At 49.3% G+C, this 16168-nt stretch overlaps 1 protein-coding gene across 3 annotated transcripts in view; it reads right to left on the bottom strand.

Moving 5' to 3' along the window:
- The window catches only part of EFR3B (EFR3 homolog B), an 88810-nt gene that overhangs the window by 26414 nt on the left and 46228 nt on the right, over positions 1–16168 (bottom strand). For all 3 annotated transcript variants that reach the window (XM_082745068.1, XM_082745069.1, XM_082745070.1), the window contains exons 4-5: positions 15530–15680; positions 579–700 (exon numbers count right to left, since the gene is read on the bottom strand). In XM_082745068.1, the coding sequence (XP_082601194.1) occupies positions 579–700; positions 15530–15680 (273 nt within the window). The remainder of the gene's footprint in view (positions 1–578; positions 701–15529; positions 15681–16168) is intronic.

The raw sequence follows: 16168 nt of genomic DNA, 5'->3' as shown, positions 1-16168 counted from the left end.
AGCTAGACAGATCTATGGAGGAAGCATTCCAGGCACAGGAACAGATGGTGCAAAGGCCCTGTGGCAGGAATGTCCTTGGTGTGTTTGTGGGCAGTAAGGAGGCCTGTGTGGCTGGAGGGGAATGAGCCAGGGGTTAGTGGAAGAGACAAAGCCAGGATGCCCACAGAGATCAGCCAATGTGAAAACTTGGGTTTTGTATCGGCAGATGTATGTGGTGATGGATAGTGGCAAGTGGGTGTGTTTCTGGGTGTGTATAAATGCACGTACTCCTGAACAAAAAAACACAGGTCTGTGCATGTGTGTATAAGTGTGCTCAGATTTGGTTCCCAAGACCATTGCCTTCCATCTGCTCCTATTTCTTTCCCCAGAAGGTTTTCCTTTGAAAGCACAAGCTGGGACTCCAGCTCTGCCCACTTGCCCACATACGTCCTGCCAGGTGTTTCCCTCCCTCCCCAGCGATGCCAGAGCCAAGGTCAATGCTGCTGAGGTCAGACAGTGTGTGTCTGGCTGGGAACGCTGTAAGACCCCTCGATGCTTCTGCCCTTCGCTGAGTGGGCCTCCTCGCCTCCCCTACTCACTTGGTTTTGATTTCCGTGTCATCGTGGCTGGAGTGGCACATTTCACTGAAGCGGGACACAAAGAAGTCATAGCTCCGGTGATAGGATGGGGTGTCCTCCTCGATGTTGGCAAACTTCACAAACTGCCCGGGAGGAAGGAGAGATGTACAGGTGAGAGGTGACCCACTGTGCTCTTCACCTTTGGGCTCTGGGCTCTGGCGCTGCCATCCCGAGGCCCCCTGCCCTAGTAAAAGCCAGGCGACATACACACCCGGGAGCCGCGCGTTCCAGGATGTGGCTCGGCTCTGCTTCCCACAGCACACCCAGTCTCCACGCCTCCGTGGATTCCAAATCCTGCTTGCCCTTCCCGTCTACACGACCGGACCCATGACCCCTTTCAGCCCATCCCCGCAGAGGTGAGCAGAGGATGGAACAGGCGAGAACAGGCGAGCACGAAGGCGACTCTCTTAAGCTCTTAAGCTCTTGCCCCCTTCCATGCCCAGAGCTGCACCAAACACACGGAGGCCCAGAGGCAGTCAGGGATGAACTGAAACAGCCAAAGCCAACGCCAAACCGTGTCTCAACACTGTAGAATGAATTCTGGGAAACAAGAACAAACCTGAAATTCAATTTTAAAATGTAATTCCGTAGGGAGAGGGTGGCTGGGTGATGGTCACTGGGGAGGGAATGTGCTATGGGGAGTGCTGTGAGATGTGCTATGGGGAGTGCTGTGAGATGTGTCAGCCTGATGATTCACAGACCTGTACCCCTGGGGCAAATAATACATTATATGTTAATAAATATAATTTATAAAAATGTAATTCCATTTTATTATTTAAATTTATTTATTAATTAATTTATGTTTAAAGATTTTATTTATTAACGAGAGAGAGAGAGCGCAAGCGCGCGCGAGAGCGCACAGGGGATTGGGATGTAGGGAGGGACAAGCAGACTCCTTACTGAGCCGGGAGCCCTGATGCAGGGCTCCATCCCAGGATCCCGAGATCATGACCTAAGCCAAAGGCAGACTCTTGACCAACTGAGCCACCCAGGCACCCCTATTGCTTCAAATTTGAGCACGTTTTTAAAGTTTGCGGATTCAGTTCTGTTAAGTCTAGCTCAGTATTATCAGGGCAGGATTCCTTCTGCCACCCGGCTGCACATTTGCAATTCTAAATAGGGACTTAATTTCAATGGACTCCCACAGAGAAGCAAGAATCAGGGACTAAGTAGAGTTAAATTGCTAAAAATTAAGGATAATTCTTATAGGTTATTTTGTTTAATGTTATAAATTTAGTACTGCAAACAACTCAAAAGATTACACTTATAATAAAATCTATTCTCCATGACTCTGTCTTGCATTATTTAATTTTTATAAACATTTCTTGGCTCTAAAAGGATATCCTATTATTTCTAAAATCATCTAGTTAATGCACTCATAATATTCATTATCAATTCCAATCTGTTTCTCTATGTAACTACTCAAAATTTGTTCACTTTTCTGGATGACAATTAGCAGCTTGCACCAACATCATTAATGTTTCTTTCACTAATAAATATACATATATTTTCTGCTGGCTGAATGAATCTCAACATACAAAGCAGATGAGGAGATCTTGCTTTCCAAGTTAACATCTAAAATGTAAACCTCTAGTTGGAAGCGAATATTCTGATATTAGCAATAAATCCAAAGGATCCTGCTTGCATTATTGATGGGGTTCTGCAGAAGAGGCATAGTGGTAATCCATCATTGATAGATCGTAAGTTGATTAGATTAATTCATTGATTAGATGTAAGTTCAGGAATTCTAGAAATAACGATAAAGTCAGCCTTCGGCTACGTGAACTTCTTAAGTCCCCAAAGGTTAGAACACACAGGTAGGTTGATCCTAAGGTTCAAGCGAAGTTTGGGCTCACGCCTGCTCATACCTACCGATAGGATGATCCCTGGCCGCCCGTCCCTTCTCACCGTGGGAGTCTGGCGTGGTCAGGGTGTCCATCTACTCAAAGGGGACACACAGCAGATCTACTCTCACTGGCAACATGACTTTTTTTTTTTAAAGATTTTATTTATTTATTTGATAGAGATTACAGGTAGGCAGAGAAGCAGGCAGAGAGAGGAGGAAGCAGGTTCTCCGCTGAGCAGAGAGCCCGATGTGGGGCTCGAGCCCAGGACCCTGAGATCATGACCTGAGCCAAAGGCAGAGGCTTAACCCACTGAGCCACCCAGGGGCCCCTCACTGGCAGCATGACTTTTGAGCGGGACTTTGAACTTCTCTTATGGTTTGGTTTTCCCGTATGTGAATAAATACTGCAGTCATCATTCACTAAGAGTCTTCATTTTTTAAAAAGGATTTTTAAAAAATTTATTTGAGAGGGAGAGGGAGAGACTGTGCCCACGCAAGAGCAGGGGGAGGGCAGAGGGAGAGGGAGAAGCAGGCTCTCGGCTGAGCAGGAAGCCCGATGCGGGGCTCCATCCCAGGACCCTGAGATCATGACCTGAGCCAAAGGCAGAGGCTTAAAACTAACTGAGCCACCCAGGTGCCCCTTAATTTTTTTCTTATACTGTATGTACTTCCCATATGATGAGGCAGCTTAAAATAAGACAATCCAAGTGTATGCAAGAGAATATGCATTTGAAAGTATTAAAACAAGAGACCATAATAAAGAGGGAGAAATAGTCAAAGATTTCATCTCACATTTACTGACTGGGTAGACTCAGATGTATGTCAGGGGAACAAACGCCCAGACCTCAAGTTCACTGGTTTAGGAGGGCCACCCCAAGCATTTTACACATATCATCTCTTCTTAGAATGACTCTAAGTAAGAGACAGATTATGGTAATCAGAGCCACAGAGCTCCAGAGCCACATGGATTGGCACCGCCGGCCCCAAACATGCTGAGGCACTCTGGGAGAAGGCCCAGGGGTTGACCTTGTAGCATGGTCAGTCCCAGGAGACCTGATGGGACGGCCCCCATTTGAGAAACACTGCCTGGTCGCTAGTGGACAACCTGGCCTCCCGTCTTCCTCACACCACGGACACAGACGCTTCTCTGAACCGATGCCTGATCTCTGTGCAACTTTCCACTTTGACTTTCCTCCTCTTCTAAGCGCCGTGAAGCCACAAGGAGGCCTGACCCTAGGCAGGGGCATGGCCTAGCGGCACAGCCCAAGTGCTTGTCATGCCTAGTGCTGTTGAGTCTGGCCATTACCCATGCTGTTCAAGCTGCTAAATATTTTGACTCATACCCACAGGCTGTAAGGTTAGAGTTGAGATATGATCGATATTTAAAAACTGAAAATTCCATGGCAGCCACACTGGTAACGCGGGATAGAAAACATGCCTGGGGATCCCTTTTCTACAACCGGGGCGGCCTTTTTAGTTTCTTCTGGATCTGTGCCCACAGGGCCAGCTCCAGCTGCTAACCACACTGGAAATTGTCCTCATTCTTTTCTTCTGTGACTGTCTGTGTCCCTGGGTTTTCACTCCTCTGCACCCTTCCTCCCTGGGAATTCAGGTCTGCGTCTTCTCAAATTTTGCTTTCAACAAGAGAGTTCTTCCATTTAAGTAGACAGTGGTCCTCCCTATGGTGCTGGGGCCACAGGTAGACGGCCGCCTCCTTACTCTGCCTCTTGTCCTCTGTGTGACTGTGAACATGTTGTAAAACTTCTGAGCCACTGCCTCCTCTTGGTGAAGTAGGGACACTAGGACACCGAATGGTCACCGGGATTAAATGTGGGGACATATGCAGAATGACTAGCACGGTGCCTGGCTAGCTCAGGGAACAGTGCTGCAGTGACCGTGGTGACTGTGGTCTGGTCTGTCAGCTCGGGGGCTAGACAGTGTGACCCTTGTCCTTTTCATGTCATCAACACAGGTCCGGCCAGGCAATCACAGAGGAGGGGTCCAGGTGGGTAGCACGGACCATGCAGGTAACACACCTCAAATGTGATGCCTGGAGGTGTGGAGAGAAGGAAACTAGTTTTTGCCCCCCCCAGGGAACTGGTGGCTGAGGATGGGAGTGAGGACTGCGGCAGAGGGCAGGGGATATGGGGGGGGGGGTGGCCACGCCCCCTCCAGGTGCCATTCAGGGACTGAGGTCATTTAGGGCACTAGGACAGAGCACCGCACTGAGGGGCAAGAGGGTGGGACTATGGGATAGCCAGCAGTCATTGCTGCAAGACCAGGGACAAACCAGCTGAACGTTCGTTTTCTTCTCTTTAAAATGCACACATCATCTCCTAGGAATGTGAATACATTAGAAATAATTAAGAAAAGCTCCCCAAGTTCCTGTTATAACAGGAACTCTGTGATTCCAAGTTTTCATATTAGCAAGGTTCTTATTTCTAAGAGGCTTAAACTTTTTTTTTTTTAAGAGGTGGGGGAGGGGCAGAGGGAGAGAGAAAGAATCTTAAGCAGGCTCTGGGAGATTATGACCTGAAACCAAGAGTCGGAGGCTTAACTCCCTGACCACTCAGGCGCCCTGAGGCTGTAACTTTGTACGGGTCTTACAGGATTCAGCCGTGCAAGATCATCAAAAGACCCCCGCTCAGTAACCAGGGCTCTGTTCTCAGTGCACGTTCTCATCCCACCTGACCAGAAAAACCCATTTCCAGTATGGCTTTGGTGAAGCCTGTTTGCCTCCGTTTAACTAGTACCTTGTTCTGTTGAAGTCCTCAAAATGTGCAAAAGGCAGGGGCCCTAGAGAAGGCTATTTATAGAAAGGAATGTGTATGGGGTGGGGCCACAGCAGGCCCCGCCCATCTTTCCCACCGGATGTGGATGGGAGCCATGCGCAAAAGCAGCCCCTCACGCTGACATCCTGTCATAACAACATTAAATATTTCTAAGGCACCTACGACATTTCTAGGGCACCTCACCCCAGTTCCCTGGGGCTGCGTCAGGACCGCCTCTGTCTCCGCCTTCACCCCGTCTTCTCCTCTGTCACCTCTCCCTCTCCTAAGACCCTTGAGACAGCACGAAAGGCTCCTGGGGCTACTCCAGGATAACCCCCCCCCTCCCCCCCGTTTCATGATCCTTAGTTTTATTCACATCTGCAGAGACCCTGTCTCCACAGAGCGGGATGTTCACAGGTTCCAGGGATCAGCACATAGATCTCTTTTGGGGGCCATTCTTCAGCCTACCCAAACATGCCTTATCGGATGTAATTGTTGGCAAACCCGGGAGTTTGGCAGGGTCTATGTTGCTCCCATTGTGAAGATAAGGAAACTGAGGCTGTAAGGGAGCAATTGAGTTACTTCAGGTCAGCGAGCTGTGACAGGTGGATTTGGGCCGCAAACTTGGGAATTCTGATACTCTCATGTTCTTTGCCTTCTACCAGCGGTTTTTAAAATTTAATTTAAAGATTTTATTTATTTTTAAAAAGATTTTATTTATGTATTTGACAGAGAGACAGAGAGAGAGGGAACACAGGGGGAGTGGGAGGGAAAAGCAGGCTTCCCGCCAAGCAAGGAGCCAGATGTGGGCCTCGATCCCAGGACCCTGGGATCTTGAAATGAGCTGAAGGCAGTCGCTTATCGACTGAGCCACCCAGGCGCCCTTTATTTATTTATTTGACGGAGAGAGCACAAATTGGGGGAGCGGCAGGCAGAGAGAGAGGGAGAAGCAGACCCCTCGCTGAGCAGTGAGCACAATGCCGGGCTCGATCCCCGGATCCTGGGATCATGACCTGAGTTGAAGGCAGCCTCTTAACCAACTGAGCCACCCAGGTGCCCTGGTTTTTAAATCTTACTGTGTCTTGGAATGATCTGGGGAGCTTGTGGAAAATGCAGACTTTTGAGCCACCCCAGGACTGGTGAACACGATTATCTGGGGAGTGGGCCCAGGTATCTGCATTCTGAAGAGCCATCCCTCAGGCAACTTCCATCCTGGAGGTTCTGAAGCAGCAGGTCTACAGACTCTATGCCTTTTGTCCCTGTACTGGCAGGCTGGACCAGGAGCTCTGGAAATGTTTCCACTCAGGCTGGGAGGGAGACTGCTTATGCAGGACGCTGGGAAAATGTTGGTAAAGGAGGTTGGCAACGCAGAATAGATAGTCATCTCCTTTGAAGACCATTTCCTTTGAACTGAAGTGGTTTGGGGTTAAACCAAAGGTTGAATAGATGACCGAGCCTTAACTCCATCCCTGGGGCCCCAAATGGCCTAGGGGTGAGCTGCAGCTTCGAGGTTTTGGCGGCCAACCATTCCATTCCCATGTTTGCTGGGACTCTTGCTCTGTCCGGGGATCTGGTCATGAGCCCACACTCACTGTCCATCTGAACCTCCTACTCAAAGGGTACGCACCCTGTTTATTACATGATGGGGCATGTGAAATAGGTAGCATTTTGTTACCAAGGTATCTGAGCGTCCCTAGGAACCCTTGGTGCGATAACTTGATAGAAGGAGCTTTTCTCCCTCGTGTCTGAGAGTATGCCTGCCCAGACACGACAGCCCCCAGTGGTTCCCCCAGGGAGAACTGGCCTGTGGAGTCCCCAAGGGACACCTCCTAGAGAGCCCACCCCAAGCTGCCCCTGAGGCTTCTAGGGGCTGACAGGAACCTTTGGTAATCACGGTTCAGAGGGTGAAATTGGGGTACTTCATGGGGGCCATGGTCAAGGCCCCATAGCTGCTGAGGAAGTCCACCAAGGTCTGGCAGACATGGGGTTGGAACACTAGGGTTTTGTGAGAGGAAGGCCTTCAGTCCTGTCACAAGACACAGTAGAATGTCACGGTTATAAGAAGGGGTCTGGAGCCAGACTGCATCACTGAGTTCCACTGCCTCCACTTATGAAGCTTGTCTGGGGCAAGTTACTTAAGTTTCTTGTGCCTCAGTTGCCCCATCTGTGAAATGGAGCTAATAAAGGCAGTTGTCTTACCAGCAGCTTGGTATGAGTAGCCCATCCCAGTTGATCGGGGGCGGGGGGTGGCGACATTTCCACTCCCCAACCCCAGAGCATTTTTGGCTTGATATGAACACTCCTTGGATTCTCACTAGGGGCCCATTTACCTGTGTGACACGTCCCTATTTTTTTTTTTTTTTTAACGCGTGATACACCAGGAACTTCCTGTCTGCTTTGCTCCCATTATTGCTAATTCATACCTTACAATCGACTTTTGTTAAAATGCTACTTGCCTAGTGAATAAGATTGTGAAATAATAAAGCTGGGTTTGGTTGGTTGTTTGTTTTAAGATATAGTAATGATGAGGGCGCCTGGGTGGCTCAGTGGGTTAAAGCCTCTGCCTTCGGCTCAGGTCAGGATCCCAGGGTCCTGGGATGGAGCCCCACATTGGGCTCTCTGCTTTGCAGGGAGCCTGCTTCCTCCTTACTCTCTCTCTGTCTGCCTCTCTGCCTACTTGTGATCTCTGTCTGTCAAATAAATAAATCAAATCTTCAAAAAAAAAAAGATATAGTAATGATGAAGTTCTCCATAGCAACAAGCTGAAGATTCATTTTTTTTTAAGATGTTATTTATTTATTTTAGAGTGAGTGAGCGAGTGTGTTTGTGTCTGTGAGAGAGAGAGAGAGCATGAATGGTGGGAGGGGCAGAGGGAGAAGGAGAAGCCGGCTCCCCTGCTGAGCAAAGAGCCCCATTCGGGGCTCACTCCCAGGACCCCGGGATCACGGGATCATGACCTGAGCCAAAGGCAGACTCTCAACCGACTGAGCCACCCAGGTGCCCCCAGACTAAAGATTCTGAACATGTGACACTTCAAAGGCCCCAGGCACTGCTAGGGCCACCCTTTCAAGATCAAAGTCTCAGCTCTTTATAGACAACAAAGGGTGGCAGGCTTGTTGGGGCGATCACCCCCCCCCCCCACCCACCCCGGCAGAGGCAGGCAGGAGCGGCTGTGATGCGAATACTGAGAGTTCCCAAGGGCCTGAGTTAATAAAGGGAAAGCAATCTCCAAATATTGACAGTATAAAAACAGCTCTTCCCTGGTGTGGAAAATGGAAGCTGAGCTGGCTGGTCTCACTTCTGTGCCAATTGAGTGTCTCCACGCAGAAGTTAGCTTTTCCCTCTTATACAGAAGCATTCTGAGCTGCACAATTTCCTGCTGTCAAGGACAGAACCGCAGTCTAAAATGTTGGGCACAGGGGCACCTGGGTGACTCAGTCGTTAAGGATCTGCCTTCAGCTCAGGTCATGATCCTGGGGTCCTGGGATTGAGTCTGCATCGGGCTCCCTGCTTCTCCTTCTGCCTGCTGCCCGCCCCCCCATTGATGTCCATTTTCTCTCTGTGGAATAAATAAATAAAATCTTAAGAAAATAATAAATAAAATGCTGGGCATACACAGAACCCCAGCTCCTTCCTGGGTCTAGGACTGCAGGCCGTGGCGCTGTGTTGGCCTCCACCAAGAGAAACAGGAACTGCTTCTCAGCTTTGCTGAGACAAATCCTAGCTGGGAAGCAGATGCTGTACATTGCGTGGGTTTGACAGTAACACCCTCGGCCTGGTCCTCCAGCTGCCTCTTGTTGATAGCAACTTCCAGGAGCACTTTCCACTAAAGCCAGAGAAAGTTCCACTGTGATATGATCATGGCCTGCCAATGCCAGCCGAGGCATGGACCTCCCCTAGACCTAGGATATTTGCCTCCTGTCTACCCACATAATGCCTTCTCTTTGTCCAGATTCGTTGCAAAACTGACACAGTTTAAGGTCTTTTGGGAAAGCCTGGTCCTAGCTACCCCACGTGCTGGCCGGGTCAACAGAGACCCAGGGAAGCACCAGCTGCCTCTATTCTAGAATCCCTGTGCTTTGCTGCTGCTGACCCCTGTGGCCTCGGAACTCTAACTTGATCCACCTCCAAAGGAGGCCCCTTCTATGTAGCTCATGGGCTCCTAGTGGTGCTTTCTGCACCAGCGTTGAATGGGGGAGGATTTCCAGTCTAGAGATGACAGTCAAAACCGCAAGAGCTGATGAATGGTCCAGGGGGAGCACAGAGAATGAGAAGATGGGGCACCAGGGGCCGGGGAGACCACAGGCATTGCAGGGGCGTGCAGAGGAAGAGAATCATCGCAGGAAACTGTTCGTTTCCGATTGCTGCTGCAATAACACCACAATTTATTGGTGTAAAACAACACACGTCTATTATCTTACGGTTCTGGAGATCGGAAGTCTACAATGGGTCTGCAAGGCTGCGTGCGCTCTGGAGGCTCTAGAGGAGTATTTCCTTGCCCTTTTTAGCTTCCAGAAGCCGCCCACAGCTTTTGGCTCATGGCCCCCTTCCTCCATCTTCAAGGCCAGCAGTCTTTCTCTCTTTCCCTCTGCTCCCATCATCACTCACCTTCTGTCTGACTCTGACCCACCCCCACCTATAAGCATCCCTGTGATGCCATCGGACCCACCTGGATAATCCTCGGGAGAACCTCTCCATCTCAAGATCCTCAGCCTGATCCTATGCACAAAGGCCCTTTTGTCATTTCTGCTCACATTCACGGGTCCCAGGGATTAGAACGTGGACATCCTTGGGGGACCCTTACTCAGCCACAGGAGCCAAGAAGGATGAACCAGGTGGGAAGAGCTGGGGTCACGGGGGTCAGGGAAGTCAGGGGAGCCTGAGGAAGCAGGTGCAGTCAACAAGGAGCAGGTGCTCTCAAAGGTAAAACATCGGCGGAAAGATGGGGGATGGGTTACTCGCCCGCTTTCCACAGATCTCTACCGGCAAGAGACAACGATATACTTTTAAAATGAAGAGAGCCGGCTGATACCACCCTAACCTGGGATGGCCCCCATTAAAAACCTGAGACCCCAGACGTTTGTGTTCCTGTTATAATTCCAGTTTGCAGGAATTACAGGCAACAGGAGAGTGAAAGAAAAGGTGCCACAAGCAAGTAACCGGACAAACCCAGAATGTGTGTGGCATTCCACAAACCAGCTAACCCAGTCTCTCCGAGAAGTCAGTGTCATGAAAAGCAAAGCTGGGCAGGAGAGGGCTGGGGACAGGCGAAGAGCCCCAGAAAACAACATCAACGCATCACCCGTACTGAATTCAGATTTGAACGATAGCGATAAAAGACAATTTGCGACTATTGGGGAAATTTGTACTAAATATGAAACAAATATCATGGAATGATTGTTCATTTTGTCAGGTGAGCTAAAGGTACTTTGCAGTCACGCAGAACGTATGTTTTTTCTTGTGAGTTTGTTCACTGACTTTGTTGATACTGACACTGGAAGAGACTCGAACTTCCATGTCGACCGAGGGAAGGAACCAGAGAAGGAACCGGGTCCCAGGAACAGGGTCTCTCGGACAGGAGAAAGCGAAGCTGCCTCTGACATGGAGGAAGCCAGGAAGCCAATATGGGAGGGAATTGGACAGAAAAGAAAGGAAGATTTGCAGAGACCACTGAGAAGGTGAGTGAGGGCAGTAGCCAAAAAAAAAAAAAAAAGGACTCAGGAGCCACCCTGAAAGCCCAAATTAAATTTTGCAGCAGGTATCCACAGAGTCCCAGACCCACACATCTTGTGGTTTTCAGAGGCACATCTCCGAACCGGGCCATTCGGGTGGGGAGGCAGTGTGGCCGGGGGCCCGGGGAGCAAGGACAGGTGGAAAGCAATGGCTCCCACCTGGTCCAGGATGGGAGTCAAAGAAAGGGAGCACCAGAGGCAGCTGAACCCCGGCGAGAAAAAGGCATCCTGGAGGTGAGGTCTGGAGGGGACTGGGGGGAGGGCGAGATGGGGAGGACGGGACACAGGCAAGTCCCAGTGGGAGATCTGTTTTCCCAGAGGGAGAGAACTCCCGGCTCCTGCGTCCCTCCAGCGCCAGGAAGGAAGCCGCCCTTCCCTGCAGGGCCTCTGCGTGCCTGATCCAAGGTGGTGGTTCATCGAGAACACAAATGCCTGTGTGCCATTGACGTTGGGCTGCTGAGAGCTGGAAGGGCGGTTTTGTCTTTATTTTTATTTATTTGGAAAAGAGAGAGTGAGCCAGAGAAAGAGCACAAGCAGGGGAAGGGGCAGGGGCAGAGGGAGAACCAGGCTCCCCATTGAGCAGGGAGCCCGACTGGGGCTCAATCTTGGGACCCTGAGATCATGACCTGAGCTGAAGGCAGGTGCTTAAATGACTGAGCCACACAGATGCCCCTGAAGGCGCAGTTAAAAAATTTTTCAGGTAAAATTTACAAAACCTTGGGGCGCCTGGATGGTTCAGTGGGTTAAAGCCTCTGCCTTTGGTTCAGGTCATGCTCTCAGGGTCCTGGGATGGAGCCGCAAATTGGGCTCTCTGCTCAGCAGGGAGCCTGCTTCCTCCTCTCTCTCTCTCTGCCTCTTTGCCTACTTGTGATCTCTGTCTGTCAAATAAATAAATAAAAATCTTAAAAAAAAATTTACAAAACCTAAAGTTAACCCTCTTAAAGTGCACAATTCCGTGGCCTTTAATACATTCATATTTTGCAACTAAAGCATTTTATCATCTCCAAAGGAGCCCCAGTACCCACCCACTAAGCAGTCACCCCCACTGCCGGCTTCCCCAGCCCCAGGCAAGCAGTCTTCTGCTTTCTGCACCTGTGGATTGACCGAGACAGGACACTCATCTAAATGGAATCACACACCATGTGACTTTTGGGCTGTTTCCATCTTTTGGCTGTGGCGGATGGTGTTTTTGTGAGCATTTGTGTCCAGTATTTGTCTGAGTACCTGTTTTCAGTTCTTGGGGGTCTATACTGAGGAAGACTTGCTGAGTCCTCTAATAATTCTGTTTAACTTTGAGGAAACACTTACCTGTTTTCCACGGTACCGACGCCATTTTACTTTTGACTAGCAATGTATGAGGGTTTTGATTTCTACACATTCTTGCCAACATTTGTCTTTTACAGTGTTTTTGTTTTTGTTTTGTTTTGTTTTGTTTTGTTTCTTAAAGATTTTACTTATTTATTTAACAGAGTAGGCAGAGTAGTAGGCAGAAGGAGAAGGAAAAGCAGGCTCTCTGCTGAGCAGCGAGCGCAGCTCGGGACTCGATCCCAGGACGCTGGGATCATGACCTGAGTGAAGGCAGTCACTTAACTGACTGAGCCACCCAGGCGCCCTTTGTTTTGTTTTTAATGCTCATCCCCAGGCTGTGAGGTGGTAGCCCATGGTTTTGGCTTGTATTTCCCTAACGATTAGTGATGTTGAGCATCTTTTCACTTGTGTCTTGGCCATCTGTAGATCGCCTTTGGAGGAAGGTCTATTCAAATCCTGGGCCATTTTTTAATTGGGTTGTCTTTCTGTTGTTGAGTTGTAAGAATTTCTTATACATTCTGGTTGTTGGACCCTTATCAGGTATATGATTGGTAAATATTTTCTCCCATTCTGTGGCTGTCTTTTCCCTTTCTCAGTAGTGTCGTTGGATGCGTAGTAGTGTCGTTGATGAAGTCTGCTGGTCTATTTTTTCTTTTTTGTTGTTTCTGCTTTTGATGTTGTACCTAAGCATCCACTGCCAAATTCTAGATCATGAACACAGGATTCTATAGTTTCTTTGAAGAGCTCTGTAGTTTCAGCTCTTACGTTTAGGTCTTTGTTTATTTTGAGTTAATTTTTGTATATGTTGTGATGTAAGGACCAAAGTGCAAACTGTAACCTATGAATCTTCTTAAGAGTTTACTGTTTGTATACATGAGGCTAACACATTGGATTGGTCATGTAGGGGACCTTGGCACTTGCAGATTTAATATTTTCAGTTTATCATCAGGAAGTGATCTCAAAAGGTCAAGACACATGGTCACATCCCTGTCCCTGAGCCACACATATGGACCCGTCAGTCAATGAGGCAGGTGCATCCACACAGGCAAATCCCTGAACAAGTGAAGTGAGCTTAGCTGGCCCTGGCTCTCATCTCCGCAGATTTTCCTGGCACTCATCAACCTCCAAAACCTCGATATTCTCCTTAAGGGCTTGAAAACATCACTTACATTTCAAAAATCACACTTTACTGCATGCAACATGCAGGATTAGTGTTAGCAAGTTTGGATTTTGTGACAAGTCTCAACACAACGTCATCCTTATGGTGATCAAGTGCAAGCTGGACGAACACCTCTTAAAGGAGAAGAAAGGAAGAAAGGAAGGGAGGGAGGAACCCTGCACAGCTTTAAGGTTGCCCTGCTTCAGCGCTCCCCAAATCTGCTGCTAGCATCGCATGGGAAGCTTCCTTTTCTCTTTCTTTCTCTTTCCCCCTCCTTCCGTGTCTTTCTGTTAATTTCCTAGCAGCAAAACCCTTTATCCAAACCAAAGGTTGCAAACTTCCAGACAGGACCCTTCTAGTCCTCCTCCCGGGTCCTCCTTTGCCCCACGAGGCCTCGAAGCCCCACAAAAACCAGTTGAAACTCCCAGGCTAGACTCTCTAGGACGACATCAAGCGCCGGCAGGCTGGCTGTTCTAAGATGACGAGGAGCAGAGGAACCCCATTCTCGCAGAGGCTATGGAGGTCCCAGGCTTTGAGAGCGGGGGAAAAGCATCTGGATGAGGGGCACAAGCTGCCTCCCAAGCTGGACTTTGACTCTATTGTAATGATGTGACTTTACTTATCGCCTGTCCTTATGTAACCTTCATTGCATGCGGCACCAGAATCACGAGCTGACTCACTCCGCGGATGAGGCAGGGACTCGCTGTCATGGGGAATCTAGGAAATTGGCGAGGCTGGAGCTAAGAAAAAAGCCACCCCGGCCGGGCCGGGTCTGGCTGTGGGGAAGGGTAGCTGGGGCAGCCGCCTGCTTCTGCGTCCCCCCTGGGGAGAGGCCCTCTGGATACATGATGGCTGGCTTATTCTCCGTTCAGACGTTCTCTCCTAGACTAGAGTTCTCTTAAACAGGACAAATGAAACAGTATCAGAAGCTGTTGCCAGGGCAACCTGAGAAAAAGACTTTTCACCCTCAGCTACTGTACGTGTAATTTGTCGAAGGCAGCTGGCTTCTAGGGAGAGGAAAGGGAAGGCCACAGTTGCTACTTTGGGGCCCGGAAATGAAAATGAAAATTTAAAGACTATCTTCTGGCGAACTCAGCTCAGGTAGGACAGGAAAGCAGCTGTGATCTGTGCAATAAAAATTCAGGAAAGCCAGGCCGGGGAAGGCGAAGAGAGCACACACCTTTGCTTTGTCTTTTGTGAGAGCTGTAAAATGGTTGCCTATCAGGGCTTTTAAGGAGAAGCCGCTGGAAGGCCTGGAGCTGAAAGTATGCCCCGAAGTGGAGGGAGGAGACCGAGAGCGAGACATTGAAGAAAGCCTCCGGGATATTCCAGGATATATAGATAAATACAAACTGGGGAGTTTTTGACACATCCCATTTGACATCCCCCCAAACCATAACCTCTCACGACAGCAGCCCCTTTACGGGGAACAGTATTACAGAGCTTGGACCAACTTCAGTCGGCTCATGGTATGGATGGAAAGACAGGTCCATAAAAGATAGCCCACTCCAGGTCACTGGCCGGGCAAGGGCAGAACTGAGCCAGAAGTCCCGTTTCCGGCTTCCCCGTGATCTTCCCACTTACCTGATGCCTCTGTCCGACAGCTTTCAAAGTGGGCCCCATGGGGTCAGGGGCCACGCTGTGAGGGCATGGGACACCCCCCACCCTCAAAGGAATAGCTCCCTTTCCATCTACTTTTATATCCGTTGGAGCTCCACTTAAAATTATTTCAGGGGAAAAAAAATCCAAGACCAGAAAACGTTTGAAGATCGCCAGTCTAAAGATACACACACAGTAGATCGTGGCCGTGGTTGCCCAACCTTGTGAACATGTTAAAAAACACAGAATCATATGCTTTACTATGTGAACTTTGTCCTTAACATTTATTCTGTTAATTCTATATTTATTTAAATTAAAAGACCAAATAGCCCTTAATTCACGCAAAGAGAGACACGAAGGTAAGAGGTGAGTTATACTTAGGGTCAGAAACCAAATAGGAATGGATTATAGCAAGGCTGACCCAGACGTCCTCCAGGAACTGCCCCCTCCCTGGTCCTCCCCAATCCCTACTCCCCACACCCCCACCGGCTCCTTACCGAGTTGGTGCCAAGGATCTGCAGGTTGGGCTTCTCTGACTCCAGCAGCTTGGCCACCATCTTGAGGAAACTCTCCACGAAGAGGTTGATGCTCTGGCAATGGCAAGCCATGAGCAATTGGTCCAGAGCCTCCATGGCAATGCACACGTACCTGGGGAAAGGAGCACCATCATTGGGTTTCACGCCCGTCCCATGCTCATTGCACGCGTGGGACAATCAGCACAGTGACCCCCTGGCCAGCATCTGGGTAATGAGGCTCTTCCAATAGGATGTTAATGTCTGGACAGCCATTCCAGCTAGTGCCCACTGCAGCCCAGCACCAAGAATCAGCAGGAACCAGCCCTGGAAGGGAGCCTGGAGACCAGCTCTCCCCAGCTGCTCATTCTACAGATGAAGAACGTAAGGACAGACAAGGTGTACCATCTCATAAGTTGATACAAGCAGAAAGAACTGATGCTCAGAAGAGCAAATTCTGAACCCAAACCCAATGAGATCAAAGAATTACTCGATCTGAAGTCGAGAAGTACTTGTTGGGCACCCACAGGGGAAACACTCTGTCTTAGTGCAAGGGTGTAGGGGGAAGAAGTCCTTCAACTCGAGGAGCCTGGAATTCAATGGACAAGATATCTCCTGTAAAGG

Source organism: Mustela nivalis (assembly GCF_964662115.1).
Source record: "Mustela nivalis genome assembly, chromosome: 8".
Lineage (NCBI taxonomy): Eukaryota > Metazoa > Chordata > Mammalia > Carnivora > Mustelidae > Mustela > Mustela nivalis.
The sequence above is the reverse complement of the archived record's forward strand: the minus strand, read 5'-3'. Positions and strand labels throughout refer to the sequence as shown.